Source organism: Numida meleagris, chromosome 20 (genome assembly GCF_002078875.1).
Source record: "Numida meleagris isolate 19003 breed g44 Domestic line chromosome 20, NumMel1.0, whole genome shotgun sequence".
NCBI classification, from domain to species: Eukaryota; Metazoa; Chordata; class Aves; order Galliformes; family Numididae; genus Numida; species Numida meleagris.
In genome coordinates this window covers 4,384,195-4,404,158 of record NC_034428.1, presented here as the reverse complement: position 1 = coordinate 4,404,158, position 19,964 = coordinate 4,384,195, and the positions used below count along the sequence as shown (strand labels likewise).

General features: G+C 49.7%; 1 protein-coding gene across 5 annotated transcripts in view; it reads right to left on the bottom strand.

Moving 5' to 3' along the window:
• SPEN (spen family transcriptional repressor) overlaps positions 1–19,958 on the bottom strand; it is a 56,500-nt gene extending 36,542 nt beyond the window's left edge. For 4 of the 5 annotated variants that reach the window (XM_021417294.1, XM_021417295.1, XM_021417296.1 and 1 more), the window contains exons 1-3: positions 19,827–19,958; positions 3,942–4,262; positions 131–607 (exon numbers count right to left, since the gene is read on the bottom strand). In XM_021417294.1, coding sequence (XP_021272969.1) covers positions 131–607; positions 3,942–4,262; positions 19,827–19,909 — 881 coding nt within the window. In that variant the 5' untranslated portion in view covers positions 19,910–19,958. Of the gene's footprint in view, positions 1–130; positions 608–3,941; positions 4,263–14,735; positions 19,040–19,826 lie in introns of those variants that run through there. The other variant, XM_021417298.1, reaches the window with a different exon arrangement.

Sequence of the window (19,964 nt, the reverse complement as noted above, 5' to 3'; positions counted from 1 at the left end):
GGGTGATGGCACACTGAGTTGGGTGATGGCACACTGAGTTGGGTTACGGCGCACTGGGTCGGATGATGGCACACTGAGCTGGGCTACGGGTTGAGTAACACCGCGTCCACTGCAGCCACGAGCAGCCTACCTGTCACTGCTGGTACTGCTGCTGCTGCTGATGGAGTCGCTGCTGGAAGACCGACTCCTGGAGCCGCTGCCGCTGGGGGAGCGCGTGGGCCTGGAGGCCTGGCTGGCCAGCCGCTGCGGGGACTGGGTCCGGGACTGGGATGAATGCGGCGAGCGGCTCCTGCTGTGCTGGTAATTCCGTTCTGGCCTTCTGCCTCGTACCTCCCGTGTAATATCATCCCTGTAGATATCCCTGTGTACCACACTGGGCAATGTAAACTGTTCCCGGGCCCTAGGTTCGTAACGGGGGTCGTGAGCATCAAAACGGTTTGGACTTCGACTCCGAGAAGTATAATAGAGCCCATGTTGTAAAGTCCGCTCCCGAGGATCTCTATAGTAATCCTGATCGTAATGTCTTGTCCGATCAAATCCTCCCGTCCCCCGTTCATGGTGTCCATAGGCACTATGTTCATAAGCACGCTCCCTGTTATCTGAAGCCCTGCATTTAGGAGGAGGGAAAAATATTTAATCCATCAGAAAGGGGCAAGCACCAACTAAAAGCAAATCATGCAAACATTCACTTCAGCACTGGATTTACTTTAGCGACTGCTTCTCTGCTGAAGCAATGACCTATCAAGCAAACACTGACAAAACGTTTTACTTAACTCCAAAGTTATATTCATAGACAGTAAAGCTGAGCAATCATTTTGTTTTAATTACAGATCGGGCTTTCATGACCAGCATCTTGCGTGCACAGGAAAAAATAAAGCTTTCCAGTGCAGAATCCTCATGTAAATTGTTGGTTGGAGTCTGGTTGTTGTTTTTTTTTTTTTTTCATTTTCTTTAAAATACAGTAAACACTGTAGAAAACTTCATATTTTTGAACATCACAATAAACATTTCTTTTTTCCCATTTTTGCTTTAAGAGCTTCAGAATTTTTTCTTGAATTTTGCAATGACTGAAACTCGTGTAATTATCCCTCTGCACAAATGGCATCACAAATTGGGCTGGAGCCATGAAAGCCTCAGTGCAAAGCATGACCCAGAGGTAAGAAGCTGCTTTCAAAAGGGGTAGTATTACCCACACAAAAGCCCAGAAATTAAGGGTTTTCTCGTTGTTGTAGTAAAATATTTCATTCTTTCAGAAGGAATTTCTCTTTTTATTGGAGAGCTACACTCAATTCTTGTTAAAGCTGCAGACCCTAGTTGCTAGCATCAGAATACTTAAATTGCAAGTATTCCTAACACCTAAAAAAGATGCAGGCCCCAAAAATAAACTGAAAAGCTACAGGAAGAGCTTCAGTTAATTTTTCTATGGGTGTTTGTTTGCTGAGACTGTTGTTACTGCAGTCACACAGTTTGTATCTCTGTAAGCACACTAGTTTGAAGATCTGTTTTGTTTCAGTGTTTCAAACATTTTGCATGTCAATTAAGGAAAGCTTCACGTTCTAAGAACGTTAGTGTGATCCCTTAAATAAAGATACAGTACAATTAACAGATACAGGAATTTCATAAATAGTTTAGCAGTCCAATTTAGACAAACACCGGGATGGTACGTCTACAGTACCTCAGCAAAATGGCAGATCAAGAACGATTACGTTGAATGTTTAAAAAAATACTTGCAAAATTCTAAATATGGCAGGATAGCCACGGTTAATTAAAAAATTTAATGATCCTTATGAAGGACATCTCAACCTTTTTCTCAGCCTTCTCAGACCCTACGCTCAGAATCAATTATCAGTCACTCCAGTCCCCTGAATCCTAATAACCCAATTCTTCCTTGCCCTTCCTCCTCCCCTCCTGCATCACGGGTCTGTCTCCCATTTAAAATGGCAGAAACATTCCAGATCTCTTTTATAAACTCAAAATCAGATTTGAATCTTTTTTGATTAGCGTCTCAGGAAGTTTAATTCCTTCTGCAGTGAATCACAGGATCCTTCATCCTCTAAATATATTCACCCTCTGTTGTTCAATTATAACTCATTTTCAGAGTTATTTCCAGAGCTAACTCATGTCTTGCCTGCATTTTTTTCTCAGAAATTATATATAAAAAACTCCCTAACTGATAAAATAGAAAATTTCATTAATGTATATAGGTGCTTAACATTCATTCTTGCCTTATCTCTTGCTGGCAACAACAGCATTTCTAAAGACATTTCAGGGTCTAGCACAGAAACACATCTCTCTTCCCCCCCCCCCTTTTGAAGGACCCAGATCAACATTTTCATAAACGATTGCATTTAGCATCCTACAAAGTGTTAATCAGAGAAAGCTGATTTAATCAGGTATGAGAAAAAGCAGTATTTTCTAAAGGGTTACTGCTACAGCTGAAATAAAAGAACAAAGTCCTTCCATGAAAAGGACACAGAAGACAGACAGAGGAGCTAGCAGAGCTGAAAATCTAATGGCTACAGTGCTTTTTTGATTTATCTATTAGTACTAAGTACTACTGGAGTTAGTGGAAAGAGAGGGTTTGACTTGGGTTAGGAGAGGGGCTAATATACACAGGGCAGGACATACCAACCTTTTTCAAGTGTGGAAACACGACCTATATTCCCAATTAAATCTAGGGAGAGAATTGTGAACATAACTTCCCCAATTTTGGCCCCTCTTACAGGGGTAATCCACCTTCTTAATGGGCAAGGGTGTCAAATGATATTTTGGATGAACCAACAAGAAAAAAAGAAAAAAAAATTTTTTTTGCCAGGCCAAAAAAAAAAAAAAAATTCCGCTGGAAGCAAGTAGTCCCAGACTGAAACCGTAACTCTGAAACCCCCAGACTTCTTTCTTGAGACAGAAGGCACTTAAATAGATCCATTATTTTAATTTCCAGCCCTACGTCTGAATCAAGCAGCTGGTAGTTGACCCAATGCACGAGGGCACTCATCGCTGTTGGCCAGCAGGCATCCTCGAGCCGCCTTGTAACCATCCAGCCCCGTCAGTTTTGGTTGGTGTATCCACAAACTGATTGTTAGCGCCACGTCCTTAAAACTAAAGTACGCTTAATGTGGAGCAACAAAGAGCTTGTTAAGAGACTAGATAGTAATCCACTCCCCATGGCTACTGACGTCTTGACTGTATACCATCCAGTAAATTCAAGGCAGTAGTTCTCATCCCAGCATTTAAAAAAAAAAACACTATAATTTCCAAAATTTAGTCATGTCCATCAGCACTTTTTGCCAATACCATCAGAAAGAATAATCCCAATAGCTTGGAAATGATGTAGATCCAAAATGGAAACATCACAAGCTGCCTTCGGTCTTCTCCATCCAAGCGTTATTTCCATGGCTAAGTGTTGTTTGTAGAATCCAAGGGACTGCATCATTAAATTCTACTAGGAAATTTTTGGTGACAATCCAATTAACACATAAACTGCGTATAGTGAGAACTGAGAACTAGGCATCAAGCTTTCACAGAATTTTAGGTTCTAGTATTCCGAAGATACTCCATACAGAACTTCACCACATGTTGTAGTAAAAGATAACTCCATCTGGCAGTAGGGATACATCCGAATAAGGCCTTAATATTATCCAAGAAATGGAATCATTACTTCTAGAAAAGAGTAACTCCAATATCGATGCTGGCCAAAGGAAATCTTCCATCTTAAAACCACCTTATTTCAAGTGTAGATATCCAACCAGCTGCAGAAAACATCCTTTATGGATCCACAAGGTACCAGCCACTGGGATAGAAATCACTTCCGTTTCCAACCCAAAATAGGAAGCATAGATAATTCCCAAAATTTTAAATCCATCTGGGGGCCCTATATATGAGTTTGTGTTTCTCACCATATCAAATACAAAATACCTGCCTAGAGAAACCTTGGAACTTACCCATCAAGTCTCCGCTCATAACGTCCTTCCCGTGCATGAAGCGATGGCGGGGGGCCATAAGTGGGCCCCCCCCCACCTCCTCTGAACCCAGAAACCTCTCTACTACGAGATGCTATGGAAACTGTATCATCCAATCCCCGAGCAGCACTGGGAATGGTTCCTGGTTCATTATAATCCGTCCGTAGGTCTCTATCGCCCATTTTGTTGACAGAGTTGTGCGCCTTCTGCGCACTTTTGATGTCCACAAAATCCACAAACGCTGCCACTCCGCCTTCCGACCCCCTCTTGGGGAGTATTTTGACGCTTTCGACACGTCCATATCTGGAAGAAAAGCAAAGCAAAGCGAAAATATTAATGCAGGTAGAAAAAGACCGTATTTAATAACATGACCTCGTGAAAACTCAGCATTAGTTTCGAGCAATTTGCACGAGAAAACCCATCTCAAAACACATCAGAGGCTGGAGGAGGCGTTCTCAAAAAGGGAGAAAAAGTCACAGGCACTTTCCAGAATAATTCCAGCCCCCCTCTTTTGCTTAGCCTACCGCAAGGTCTCCGTTTTTATAACAACGGAGCAGCAGCAGCCGAGGAAATAGAAAGGTATTTGCAATTAGAGCAGCCCTTCTAATTTTTAATCTGACGAGCAAGACATAATTAAACCAAAACTGTGTCACAACAAGTAAAAATAAAGACATCTCAGAAATCTTCGTAAGAAAAAAATGACCTTGACACAGCAATTCCACTACTCTGATCTATATTTAATCCATTCAGCACTGAAACGAGTCTTCATTCTCATCCCCGCTGCCGATCTCTAGCCCACTTATTCAGGCTACCCCGCGGGACACACACGCAGCCTGCCCCACACACCCAGCCTGCAGCACGCACAGCACGTAGGGATGAGTAAATGTCCATAAAAAAAAAAAAAACACCAAAAACCATGTTTCTGCACGCAAGAAAACACGATGGAATAAGGCTTTCTAATACTTGCAGACTTATTCTGTCTTAGTGAGAGCTATTGCTGATAGGTGGTCGGTTGGACTGCATGATCTCATAGGTCTTTTCCAACCTTGGTGATTTTCTGATTCTGTGGCAGAAAGGATAAAATGGAAAGGACGAACACAGCGAGGTTTCATAATGGCTGAGAACTGCACGCAGCATTCTGATGGCTCTAAGCCAGCCAGCAGGGTTAGCAGAGCTGCTAGGGCTTTTAGCTCCGATGTTAATCCATGACAAAAAGGGACCAAACCTTTATTTTGGAATGCGCTAGCAAACCGGGAAGGGATAAAAGAATGAAAACAAAAGAAATATCAGTAAAAGGAACAAAGAATTATTGCAAAATTCTTCTATTCCCAAAAGCAGCAAGATGCTGAACAGATGCAAACTGATCTTAAGACAAGAAAAGCTGTTTTCAGCTGTATATGCACAAATAAAAGCCAACACAACTGTCTGAGGAGCAAGCGCTGCCGGAACCCACATCTGGTTTGTGCATGGCTTTCAGTACACCTTAACATTTCATCATTGTTACTGGATGACTAATTCGTAAACATGCGCTGAAAATCTGCCTCACCGACTGCTGGCTCCTCGTTCCCACCCGGCCCCACTGAGCTTCTCATATGATCTGCTCTGGATTTGGCTTTTATTTTTCCTCTATTTTCTCCCCCTCCGAATACGGCACACTGGTCATTAAGGAATATGTGCACAAACAAGAGCATCTTTCAAGTGAATGAAAAAGCTCCTTGTTAGCCAGAAAAAGGCAGGGGCGCGTATGGCACGCATTTGTGCCTGGATACTGCCCAGGACGCAGCCTGCAGCCTTTGTGCTCACTCCCAGAGGAGTTTTCAAACCTGTGACACCAAACTGCAGCACTGGTTATGCTTTATTCTAACGGAGAGCGGCACGGAGCAGATCATGGTGATGCAGGAAGGAGAATTCCCCAGGTCTGCGCTCTCCTGGGGCTGGGTGAGGTTACTGAAGGTTTAGGAAAACTAAAAATCGAGGACATAGGTAATAACATTTGTACGAGGGGAAAAAAAAAAAACGAGCCTAATTGGACGTGGAATGTGTAAAGGGAGAAGCAACAGGAAAGGAAGAAGGGGGAAGGAAAACAGGAAAGAGCCCTTCAGGAAAACAAGACTGACTGCAACGAATGAATGCGACACAACGATGGAGAATAACGGGGCACGTTGTCTGGTGTCACCAGCGTGCCCTCCACGTGCCTTCCAGCGCCAGCTCCCTTCAGACAAAAGAAGCGAGCTGCTGGAGCAGAGTGCTGTAACTCTCCTTTCTATTGAGCTGTGCTCCTGAATGCTGCTGCTGCAGAGCTGACTGGTTCCAACACGCACTGTGCTGCGCTCACTGTTTACGCATTCCGTTTCTGGCAACGCGAGTCCGTACTTTGTCTGCAATCTTCAGCAAGAAAAAAAAAAAACTTAAATGTCTCAACATTCCTCAAAAAACCTGAAATCCTAATTGACCTTTCTGGCTGCAATCACCAGAGCCTACTTAATACGAAACGCTGCCTGCCAGTTACATCAGAAATAAGCTCTGACTGTTCCCACTCACCAGCCCGATCATCCTTTTATTTCCCAATTCTGCAACCGTAGCACGTACGTGTTATTGTAATACACACACGCAGACCTCAACTATTTTCTTTTCCTGCAGAAGATCCAGAAATGTGCTGAAACGTTCAGCTATTCAAACTGACGCTGCCCGGAGCGCACGGAAAATGCAGAACATCAACATCATGTGCTCCCTGTGTACCAACAAAACGAGACACAGCTCAGGTTTCATACCCGGGAAGCGTGCTTTGCCTGGTGCCTACTTGGGGAAAAAATTAAAAAGAGAACGAACGATGGAAAATGGGGGGGCAACGTATAATTTTTTTTCTATATAAAAAATGAGCGGGGGAGGCTCCTGCCGTATTCCGCTGCAGCCACAGCCCTGAATCACCTCGCCTGGCGACGGCGCGGTAATCCGGACGCGCGGATCTACGCCGTCCTGCGCCGCGTCCTTGATGAGCCCCAGGGATCATCTGTGACAATCGTCTTTGCTGCGAGGCGGGGAGGCGGCAGGGGAGGAAAGCGACGGCGGCGAGGGGAGCCCCGCGATGCTCCACACCCGATCCCCGGGGGACAGGAGAGCCGCAGTGCCGCATGGCGCGGCTGGAGGATGCTGCGGCGGGGAGCGCACGGCGCCGGGGAGCCAAGATGGAGGCGAAGGGCGAGCACGACCTCGGTGCGGGTCCGAGAGCCGGGGAGAGGGGGAGAAGGAGAAGGGGATGGGGAGAGAGGCTCCCACCCACCCGACCCCTCCTGCCTTCTGCCGGCGCTGGCAGAGCCGGCCGAAAACAAAGAGGCTGAGCCGTGCGCCCAGCGGCCCCGAGGAACGCCAGGCGCAGCGCCTCGAGCGTGCGGAGCTCCCGGCGGTGCATCGCTGGCTCCGCACCGCAATGAAGTCATGCTTCCACACAGTGCAGCTGAATCGCGCAGAGCTGTTATGTCAGCGAGCCCCTCCGCCAGCGCGCAGCTGTAGCACGCTACCAACAGAGATCTGGTGGCCCTTTCAGAAAACAGAAGTTGCTAGCTAATCAGCGCTCCAACAAAGCCACGCTAATCCAGCTTGTCGGACAAAGAACACGAATTTGTCATTTCAACATTATCGGTTGATTCTCTGCGGATCAAAGCACCCCCATCCCCAGCGCTGGGGCTCCGGCCCTCCCCGCTCCATCCCCGGCCCCAGGCCCCTCCCTGGGCACCGCGGCCACGCGCAGCCTCTGCCCTCCTCCAGCAAAAGCGCTCGGAACAAAGGACGCAGCAAGAGAGCTGGCCAGCAAATATTTAGGAAGCAAATGTTACCGCTCGGCCACATTATTTTATGACCTGATTAGGATCTTTACAAACTGATATACAGACCGTAAGAAATCAGAGGAGCGGTCACTTTTGATCCCTTCCTCCTCTCTCCCTCCCCCAGGCTTGTACAATCCCATACCCGCCCCCAGCCGCGCTGCAGAGCGCTGCGGGTCAGCCCCATCCCAGCCCACAAAGCATCACCTTCCTTTTGTGGGGACGCTGGGCACAATGCTGCGCGACGAGTCCTACTGCATGCCACACACTGCGACATCAAACCCAGCGCAGAACTTTTTGTGCTCGTTTCTGCACCGCTCATTACCAGCACCATCTGACAAGCACGCTGCTACAGCAGCACACCTGAGCATGATGGATCCGCTCGGATCCGCACTGACTGAAGCCAGCTATGTTTAGCTGCCGGGAAGCACGGCCGGGTTTTTGTGCTCGGAGCTATTATACAACCACGTTTTTTCAGTAAAGCGCAGGGCGAGGAGCTCCCCTGCCACCCACCCTCCCCTGGCCCTGCTGTTATTTCGTAAGGAAACACCGTGACCTGAAATAGTCCTCAGCCAGATGTCCGCATCCCACTCCTCCATTCCTCCGCACGCGAGCTGCAGGATGTGCTGCCATAAAGCAGGCTTCCACTACCAGCTTCAGAGGGTTTGGAGCCAAGCTACCCACATCTGTAGAAGCCAGCACCTCCATTCAGGTCCCTTCTGGGTTTTTTTGCTGGTGCTCAGTCCCAGACCTCATTCCACCATTGGTCATCCCTAAGATGCTGCTCAGGTCATGCTTTGGACAGAGGACCAGGTCCAAGCCTGATAAAACCTTTGCTCAAACATCATCACATGTCTAGAATCATAGAATGGCTTGGGTTGGAAGGGACCTTAAAGTCCATCTAGTTCCAGCCTGGCCTTGAATGCCTCCAGGGATGGGACAACAGAAAGAAGACTTGAGAGCTTACAAAGAGAGGACACAAACGAAAACATATTCAAAGAATGCACAGACTGCGTGACCGGGTCTGGGTCCTGTCACTAAAACTAACCTGGAACAGAAGGCACACCCAGAGGCAGTCCATAAAGAAGCGTATGTGCAGGGCTGGGATGAAAATAACATGTGTTAATTGAAACATAATCCCAATAGAGAGCAAGCTGAATTCCACAGCGCTGGGAAACGAGGCTTAAAACGAGCAACCACGTGCAGGGAACTGTCACCTGATGAGCCACAGCCACTCATCTTTGTACAACTGGCACTCAAACCTGGAGTCTGTCAAACAGAATCCCAAACACCCACTGACAAACAGAGGAACATGCCCACGGCCGCCAGCCCTCGCACACGGCTGCTCCGGAGGAAGGCCCAGAGCAGAATTTACTCCCAGCAGCTGGATGCAACTGCTGGCTGCTAAGACGTAAGCAAAGGGCATCGGATCACGTTGACAAAAACGTTCCTCGCGCCCAGCATCTCCAAGAAGCAGCTTGCTATTTGGGACTGCAGTGAAAACACTGTGATGCTCCAGAGTACCGACCTCATGCAGCTACACAGGCAGCCCTAAAAAGAACCTGAGGGCCCCAAAGACGCCATCTTCCCCCAGAAATCAGTTTTTAAGGGGAGCAAACCCAGCAGGATCGAGGGTAGTGGCAATGGAGGCTGCTAGTGCTGCACGGAGCGCTTCCAGCAGCCCCCGGAGCTGCAGTGGGTGGTGTTGGCTCTCCTTATCTCCAGCTGCTACAGCGCGTTAAAGACGGCTAAAAATAAAAGAAACTCAATGCCTCTCAAATTCCACCTTTCTCGGCACAAAATTCTACAGCGATAAGTCATCCCAATCGGGATGATCACAGGTAGCAAAGCTTGTCAGAGAGCGGTAAATCCACGTGATGTGAGCTTTGAAAGTCTTCACTTTCGCAAAGCCATGCAAATAAAAGCTCTTCATCTCACAAGGAGCGCTGGCTTTCAAACCATAGGGCAAACCGAGCTTGTGACAGCAGTGAGTCAGAAATGCCCTCATTACCGAGCTCCCACACTTTTCTAGATTGCAATCTTAGATGCTGTAAAACTTGCTTAGCGATCTTTATCAGCTCCGCGACCTTTGGAGGAAAAAAATACACATTATTCAGGGCATTCTCTCCAGCACTCCTCATAGCAACAAAAAAGTTTAAACGACCCTCAAAATTCTGGAGCAGAAACCACCACCCGGGCTATGGCACAGCGCTGACGTGACCGGGCTGAACCCTCAGCACAATGATTCCAGCCCTCCTCCTGCCCCAGTGCCAAACTGACCAGCTGGACCCCATCCTCTCCTGCATTTCCCAGCTCCATTTTGCCCCTGACAGCACTTTGTGGGAATCCCCCGGCCCTGACTACCAGCGGGGTTGTTAATGAGACACAGCACGTGTTTCTGCCACGCACTGAGAACAGCAAGGGCTTTGTCTGCGCTCGTAATCCCTCCGTAAGAGATGACAAAATAGGAAATTAAAAAGCTAGCACAGGCACACTCACCAATACTTCTGATACCTCTGTTATTTAAGAGCAACATGCTCGGCGTATCAGATAGTCTGGAAGATAGCTCGGTGCTGAAATAAGCGGCCTCCCCTTGCCTACAGCTCAGCTGTACGCTCCATTTTAAGACACAAGAAGTGATTCATAATTAAGACATTTAATTTACACCTTTACGGCAAAGTCATCCTTTGGATACTGCCAAGGTATTAACACCTAAACAAAATTATTACGTCCCACAACAGAGGGAAGAAACGGAACGTTTTCAACTATTTATTCACATTTGCTACTTGTACAACTACTACTTCCCATAGTCAATATGTCTGGAAATTTTTCTCAATGCCAAAGACATCAAGTTCCACCAGCAGCAATGCTACGGATGCTCTGTTTCAGTGCGCTCCTGAACCATGACTGCAGGTAACACCCATTCCTCGAGGCGCCCATCAGTGCCACTGCACATGGAACAAGCTGCAGGAGGAGCTTCCAAAAAGCCAGCCCTGGTCAAGGACGGCAGAGGGGAAGCAGAAGCCCTGGTCTGGCCACTGGCATCACCTACAGTGAGCTGGGAAAAGCCTCCGACCACCCTCAGCAGGTCAGTCCTGCAGCAGGATGCTGAGGCAGAAGGCAAATTTGAGCTGTCGCAATATTGCGATGGGTAAAGCAGCACTAATGGAGTTCAACGGGACGGGTTTCTCGCTGACACAGCCACCAGAAAACAGACAGCAGCTGTTATCAAGGAACCTTCACCAGCAGCCACCTCTGCATGCTTCTGCAGGCACCCATAGCAGGGCTTCCTGGTACACCCGTCTTATTATCATTAAGGAAAAAAAATCAAAGCGGCTTTGTGAGCAGAAATAATGAAGACTCATTTCTTATGGATGCACGTCTTGAGGTCGAATTCCCCGGTGTCCAATAAACACCAGTTCCCACTGCAGCTTTTCCCACGGTTAGGAACACCTCTCTCCCGGGTGGATTCTTTAATGTCTAATAAGGGCTCGGCTCACGCTGCAGCTTTTCTCTCCATGGGGCCGCTAATCAGGTCTCCCTCCTCTATTAGAACTGCTCGTTTCCATTAAACTCACGGGGACGTCGTGTCACTGAGGCTGGGAGCACCCCTTCGCCCTCCAGTTCAGCTCCAGCTGGCTAACGGGCTCAAAAGCGAGCAGGGATGAGAAGCATGCGCGGCAAGACCACGTCACTCTTGCTCCCTCAAAATAAATGAAAACGATGCTGCTCCTCAACAGTAAAACCACTCATGGAAGCCTGAGGAGGCTACAGAAATTTGTAGAAGCTCTGTAAGGGGAGGACACGCTCAACTGCATTATATCAAGTGAGATGTGCTGTGATTCTTCCACCCTACGCAGACGCACAGCCACCAGCTTCCACCCCAGGACATTTTTCTTCCATCCTAAAGCTTAATCTGTAGATTTGCTTCAAAAACACTGGTGGTGATATGCTACGTTAAATGCCTTCTGAATGGGATCAAGCCTTGTTTTGAGGGAATGCTTTCAGGATCTGTTTGGGTCTGATTTTAAGTATGTGCTTGCATCGCAACCGTGGGGGAAATCTCGCAATTAATCGTTTCTCATCCTTACATCAAAGGGTAAATCCCCACCTCAGTTCTGCTTCTCCAAGCCCTGCTTTGCATGTATTCAGCAGCAGATGGAGGAAAATGCAGAGTCATAACATTATGGTCTCCCTGCCATGCTGTAAAGTACTTTAAATATGTATCATCTTCAGGCTTAACGAGTCTCTGTGATCACAGGCTCATACTTCTCTAGTGAAACAAACTTTACAACCTGCCTTCTTACAAGCTTCTGTCAGTTCTCTAGGAAACAGCGGTCCAGAAAAGGCAGCTAGCTCGCAGCTAGGGGCGAGCCAGCACACAGAAATCTACATCAGTGCTGAACCCATTCTTATTAGAACACAGCAAAGCTTCTGTGCTGCTGACACCCCCAGCAAGTTGTTTTAGAGAAGACCAAAGGTTCGTTTTGTCTTTGGTTACAGCGAGGCCAGTGTGTGCATCACGGCCATCTAGATGCATTCAGATGGCTTTCCAAGACCAGCACCTCACGTGTACAACCACCAGTTCCTAAATCAGACTTGGTTCCGTATACAAGGGAGATAGTTGTCCATTCTGAGCTTTCATTCTCCTCACAATCAGGATATGGATGAGGCCGGAAGACTTCCTCCTCCAGCAATGACTACTTTAAACATACAGCTTGGCCATTTATCTTTCTTATTTTGCCCTACTAACTGTTACGGGTCACCCGCAGCTGTCACAGAGCGCCTGAAAAGGGAACACTGAAATAAGGCTCTGTGTGCTTTTTGGCAGCCGGCACCACAAACGGGGACAGGAGGCATTCAGGCCCACAGCAGCAGCAGCAGCAGGAGCCCGGCTCAGGGCTCTGTGCTGCACAGAAGCAGCGCGCATCCTTCCCAAGGTTCCTGCAGCACGCAGGGGAAGCTGAGGATGGGGAGAAGCTATTCCTAATGGAGCCCGTGGACTGAGAACATCAGCTCTGGTTTCTACCTCGAGCAAAACTGCCTATTAAAAAGAAGTTACAGTCTGGTAGCACTCTATTTAGCGAGCTAAAAGATGACTTCCAAGCCAGCTTTGATCACGTACCCAATCGCCTCTGTGCAATAGTTTGGTGTGAACCCAGCTCTGATCTCCTGCCGCATCACAGGATAACAAAGGACACGTTAAGCCTTTGTATGTGGACAGGAGGGTACCCGAGAGGAACACGTAAGCAGTTCAGCTGCCTCTATCTGCAGAGCATCTCCGGTGCTGAGCACTGCGACCATCCGCCTGCACTGCTCCCAGAGAGGCTCGGGTTCATCCCGCTGTTTGGTTTGGTGAGATCAGACACTTCCAGTGCATTTTCATTAGATTAGGATGTGCACGCTACAGATCTAAGCATACCAAAAAAAGTGCTTTCAATTTTAAGTTGTTAAGCTTAATTAAAAAGAGGAAGAGAATGGAAGCGAAAAAGCTCCTTTTGTTCTTAAAAGATGCCTGGGTTTTCAAACAGAAACCAGCCGCAGAGACAGGCTACTGCTCTTCTCATTATTAGTTTGTCTGAGCAGAAAATTTATGTTCCTTCCACATCCCAACTCTGCATTATCACCCAAGTCACCATGAATATTTGGACCTCAGACAACGCATGAATATACAAAACTGAGCACAGAGCCAGCCGCACGCAGTGCTGCAGGGTGCACTTCCAAAAATCTGCCCCGAGAAGTGTGCTGTTTCAAGTGAATTCACAGACACTGCCTCCACCATCAATCTGCCCTGTTAACAGAGCAGACTGCAGCAATGCCTGGAATATATTGTGGCGTATTTATGAAAAGTACGTAACAACGTTTCATCTTTTATTAAAGGACGTTATCTCCACGCTGCAGGATTTTACAGATTGCATGAGATGATTACACAGTGTCAGCGGGTCAAACAATAACTATGGAAATGCAGAAGCCAAGGCACTCGCTGTGTTTTACTCGTTCCATAGAAGTCGTCATCACGTCTTAAAATACGACTGCAGCTGAGCACTGGAGATGGGCTTCCAGGCTCAAGGAGCCCAGAGCTGACGTTACCCAGCCACAGCGGGAGTGCTGGGCAGCCAGGAAGGCAAAGCTACCCTGGCACGTAGCATCATCAGGTGGAAACCTGCAAAAAGCAGCTTCTGTCTGATTTCCATTCGCTGCTCAAACCATCTTTGTAACATCGGAGATCCACGTGAAGGTAAGCCACCAGGATGGTTGCTCACTGCGAATTCCCATCTTCAGGCTCATATTCTTCCCACTAAAGTCAAAATCTTACTATGAGCAGTAATCATATTTTCTAGTTTACTCCTTAGTTCACTGTTTAAGAATGTTTGCCTTTCCAGTCTTTGGTTTCAGGGCATTCACAGACCTCAGCAAATTCACTCAACTTAATAAAAACCACACACAACGTATCTCGCAAGCGCTTATTTTTGGTAGCCACCAAAATCAGAACTTACCCACCCAGAAGCAACTTAACTGCTCACAGCCTCAGCACCAGCAGCCCTCCCAAAATACCAGCCAAGAGGGATGAGCCTCAGTTCTGCCCCCCAGCTTCTCATAGAATCACCAAGGTTGGAAAAGGCTTCCAGGATCATCCAGTCCAACCATCCACCTACCACCAATACCTCCCCACTAACAATGTCCCTTAGTGCAACATCCAAACCTTTCCTGAACACCTCCAGGGACAGTGACTCAATCACCTTCCTGGCCAGCCCGTCTCAGTGCCTGACCACTCTTTTGGAGAATAAATATTTCCTAATACCCAGCCTGAACCTCCTCCCCTGGCACAACCTGAGGCCATTCCCTCTTGTCCTATCACTGCTACACGGGAGAAGAGGCCAACCTCCACCTCACCACAGCCCGGCCATCCTCTGGGCCTGGCCCTTCAGACAATTCTTTACCCAGCAGAGAGTACCTGTCCAAGCCACGGGCTGCCAGCTTCTCCAGCAGAATGTCATGGGAGACAGTGTCAGAGGGTTTGCTGAAGTCGAGGCAGACTACGTCAGCAGCCTTTCCCTCATCCACCAGGCGGGTCGCTCAGTCACAGAAGGATATCAGGTTGGTCAAGCAGGACCTGCCTTCTGTGAACCCATGCTGGCTGGGCCTGATCCCCCGGTTGTCTTGGACGCGTCGTGCACTCTCACTCAGGATGACTTGCTCCATAACCTTCCCTGGCACCGAGGTCATGCTGATGGATGCCTGTAGTTCCCCAAATCCTCCTTATGACCCTTCTCGTAGATGGGAGTCACACCGGCAAGCCTCCAGTCCACTGAGACCTCTCCAGTTGACCAGGAACTCTGACATCTGACAGATGGTGGAAAGCGGCTTGGCTATCACCCCTGCCAGCTCCCCCAGCGCCCTCGGGAGGATCCCACCCAGCCCCATGGACTCCCCAGGTGGAGCAGTGGGTTTCTGTCTCCACCTGAATCATGGGGGGTTTATTGTTACTGCTCCCCATTCCAGTCTCCCAGGTCAGAGGGTTGAGCACCCTGAGGATAACTGGTCTGACTTTTAAAGACAGACGTAAAGAAGGCATTGAGAACCTCAGCCTTTTCTTTATCCTCGGTGGTCACGTTCCCTGCCACATCCAGTAAAGGATGGAGATTCTCCTCAGCCCTCCTCTTCCTGTCAATATAGTTGTAAAGAAGTTCTTCGTTCTCTTTTAGCCCAGTGGTGAGGCTGAGTTCAAGCTGGGTTACTGCCTTTCTAGTTTTCTCCCAGCACATCCTAACAACTTCCTTGTACTCTCCCCGAGCTGCCCGTCCCTTCTCCCACAGGAGGCAGACTCTGTCCCTCCCGGAGTCTCAGCAAAAGCTCCCTGTTCATCCAGGCCGGTCTTCTCCCACACCAGTTCACCTTATGACACAGGCAGACACCCTGCTCCTGCGCCTCTCAGCATTCCTTCTTGAGCACCCAGCTTTACTGGGCCCCTTTCCCCATCAGGACTGAACCCCAAAGGACTCTCCCTACCAGTGTCCCCAGCAGTTCAAAGGCCGCGCTCGGCAAGTTGAAGGCAGCAGTTTTGCTGCTCCCCCTCCTGACTCCACCAAGATTCGAGAACTCTACCATTTCGTGGCCACTCTGTTTAAGACAGTCCCAACCTCTGCATCTCCCCCCAGTTCTTCTCCAAACACCTCCCAACACCTCTTTTTGGCAGTGTATCTCAGGCGTATCTTCACATGCAGCAAACATCTCCTCCCGCTGCTGCTGCTCACTAGTGCAGGAAAATAAAAGCTCTGGGCTCATCTTGGCTCACCAACACGCCCCAGAACTGCAGCCTGCCCTCGGCTCACATGGATATTGACTTCCTTTCCCATGAAATGCCAGCTGGTGCTGTTGGGCCCTCAGCAAAGACAAGGACCTAATTTTGGACACACCTTAAGACTACATAAGGTCATCCGCCGGAGGACTTGGCATGACTCGCTGTCCTATGAAAAGCACTGGGAAAAAAAAACCATCAACAAGACTATCGAGAACAGCTCCCTGCCTTTTCTAGTCCCATTTCTGCTTGATGAATGGGTTTAATATCTGCGTATGCTTCACAAGGACTGTTAAGCTCTCCATCCACTGGTCTGTTCTCAGCACTCGCAGGGATGAGTCCCACACAGATCCCAACGCTTCCATCAACCCAGATTCAGCCACAACCACCATCAGGCTCCGACAGCAACTCCTGTACACGTAGAACGGTCTCATTTAGCTCATACATGGCAGAGACAGGCGAGCAGCAATCCGTCTGACAGGGCATGAGGATTACTTCAGTGTTGTACCAAGGGAATTTAGAGCAATTACAAGGAACGCCAAAAGCCAGCGAAACTTCAGAGCGGTATTTCAGCGATAACAGAAGCTGCTTTCCTCACATCACAAAGAAATGCAGCCAGGACCTCTGAAGGAACCTCAGGGAACAAACAATGCTGGAAAGGCTCAGCAGACAGCAGAGTTTTGTAACCAAGTGACCCATCCACTTATCTTTCAAGCGCGGCCCAGAGTACAGAAACTTGTAAGAGAAGCTTAGTCCAAATCCGCGCTCTGCGCAGCTCTTCATTAAGTTTCTTTGCAGTAATTACAGGCATTTCCCCGGCCAGCGTGGCGTCACCAAGCTGCCACCTCACTCCAGTGTGTGCAAAGAACCGAGCGCGGGGAAGCCTGGGGACCGGTGACTCTCCCAGCACCGAGGAATCGTGCTTACCTTCCGCAAAACCAACATCTCTTACTCAAGGGGTTGGTCAAACACAGCATAACCAGGCCTCCATGCTGCCCGGTACCCCAGGCCCTCAGCAAATCACAAGCACAAATCCCACCTTCCCTCCAAAGGCTCTGAGCTAACACACCAGTGTCTGTGCTATGAAATACTGTCACTTAAAGCCAATAGAGGAAAAAAAACAGGAATGGGTCATTCTGTATCCATCTCTTTTTGCATCTCAAGTGATACCCAACGACCATAACTCAATTATAAGCAGCAAAAGCTCAGGGATGTTCCCCAGCAGTGATCCCACCGCTCTGCCCCACACGGTGCCATCGCTCCATCACCGCTCGAGCAGGAGGTGCCGCGCTCCCAGGCCGTGTCCTCACTCCCAGCCACCAGACAAAACATTTCTTGTAAGCTGACCGACTGCTGCTTGGAAGCTACTGAAAGAAACACACACTCTCCCTGACGGCCAGATTTTGCTCCTCAGAGCAGCAGCGTTGACAACGTGACCCGCTCTGCAGAAGGCAGCCTGCATGCCTCAGAGCAGGGCGGCGTGGGGCTGGACAAAGCCCTGCGCTTTTCCAGAAGAGAAGGCTAACAGCTATTTATCTGCTCCGAGAGAGCTCTGATTTGCAGTGTAATCGCAATAATTTTGAAGGAGAACGTCTGCTCCTGAAATCCAAGGTGTCTCGCAGTCCTGGCTGCCACTCTGAACGTCTTAATTCTCCCACAGAATGCGTGATGGCATACCAAAGTCACATGGCCTGCAATTAAGAGGCTTTTACTCCTCTCACCCTTTAAAACAGCAATAAAGGGACAAAGCCAGGTTCTTCCAGATTAACCGGGAGAAAACACAGGGAAAGAAACTACAGAAGGCCAGCACTTGTGCTGGGGACAACCGTTACTATATTTAGTTGCCTTGTTCTGCAAGCTGCTGAGCATCTGTTTCGGTGATGGGGAATGACTCTTTTCCTGCGAGTCAAGGCACCGCTAGTCGGGTGAACCCAAAGTGATCGCTCCCTGCCTCCCTGCACCCCAGTGCTGGCTCCGGGTTTGCTGCCTCTCAACAGCAGACCCCAGCTCTGGGCACCCATCACTTCTGCGTTCGGGGATGCCTTAGGAACCCACTGAAAGAAAAGACAGAGCCTTAGAATGAAGTCTTTCAGAAGGGAGCACTGCCTATGAGAACAAAACAAAAGCCTGAATCTCAGTTTGTTACAATACAGACAGAATCCCTCTTCTTAACCCCTTCGACTATCAAGACAAAAGAGAAACGTATTAATTCCTGCACAATACCTTTTTCACCTTAATTCCTTCTCTTAAAAAAAAAAAAAAGAGCCCAAAGGCTGTGAAACCAAGCAAGGTTCCCAGAGTAAACAGGGAACTGGATGAGAACAGGAAGAAGAAATAAAGCTGCCCCCCCCCACACACACACACACTGAGCACAAGGATTTAAGTTTCAGGAGACACCCTTAGATTTTGCTTCTTTAGAAACAAAATGGTCGTGTTTCTCAAACTTGCTCCTAGCAGAGCCTGTGCAACAGCACGCCTGCTTGCGTGCAGGCTGTAATATGGAAACTGCAGCTGAGTGGAAACGCAAACAGCCCCACGGGAAGCGGGGAGCTCTGCGGGCACCGCTGCTCCCCAGCCACGAGATCCCAAACCTGAGGAGCACGTCCAGACAGGGGGATGCGTGCAAGCAGCGTTCTGCCCACACTCCGAACTCCAGATCCTCCTTCTCCTGTTCCCTCCTTCCACGCCGGTCCCCGGCACACAAAGAGCCCGGCTGTTTTGTGCGGCTGTACCTGCGGCTGCCCGCTACCTGCCATGGTGCCAGTACCTGCGCCCAGACCCAGATGTCTGGAGCGTGTTTTAGCCCCGTGTTTACTCGTGTGAGATCAGCCTCCTTCCAACGCGCTAACGCTGAGAAACGTATCTTTGGAAAGCCGTCGAGAGATGATGGGAACGGAGGGCTCTGCCTGGCAGCAAACCTCCTCCCGCAGCCACCAATCGAAACTCGCAGAGGTAAAAACAACCGAAAAAAAAAAAAAAAAAAAGGGGAATTCACAATTCCGAGCCTGCCATTTTTTCACATCCATCTCCAAGCAACAGTGCCATAGCAACTTTTTCCCTGCTTTAATCTTACAAAAGCGGAGGGCTGGACAAAAATCAGACCCAGGAACGTCAAATTCCCACTTCCATTCAGCTCGCTGCGCCCGGAATCGCACGAACCCCCCGAGCCTTCCGCACCACGTTCCGCCGCGCAACGCGGGCTCAGGGCCCCGGCGCCACGCAGGGCCCATCCCGGGGAGCCCCGGCCCCACGCAGGGCCCATCCCGGGCCCCGCCGCCATTTTAGGGCCTGGCTGGAGGCAGCCGAGCTCGGGCAGCGGCCCCGTCCCAGCCCCGCAGCGCGAGCCGAGGACATCCCCTCGCAGCCCGCCCCGGGCCGCCATCTGTCAGCGCGGCGCGGATCGCATCTATTTTTCCCATGGTGACTCATGGTGAAGGACGCGGCACCGAGGCAGAGCGGCAGAGCCTCCGAGGGCTGTCAGCACTCAGCCCCCAGCGGCCGCGCACCGCGGGGCCGCTACCGCAGCGCGGGCGCTCCGAGGGCCGCGCACACGGCGAGGGAGAGCGCAGCCCGGCTCGGCGCGGAGGGCGGCGGGGCTCGGTGCCTCCCGCCGCGTTTTTCCGGGGATCCCTGCGGATCGCCGAGCATTTCTGCGGAGATTTCCGCGCTTCCCGAGCGGCTCCTGCGGGGCTCCCCGCGGCTCCCGGGCCCCTCCTGCCCTATCCCCGCCCCCCCCGCCCCACTCACCGCTTGAAGTGCTCGATGATCTTCTCCTCCCGCACGTTCTCCGGCAGGTTGCCCACCCACAGGTGCCTGGTTTCCCGCACCATGCTGCGCGCCGCGGGGCGAGCCCCCTGCCCCGGCTCCCGGCCTCCACCGCCGCCG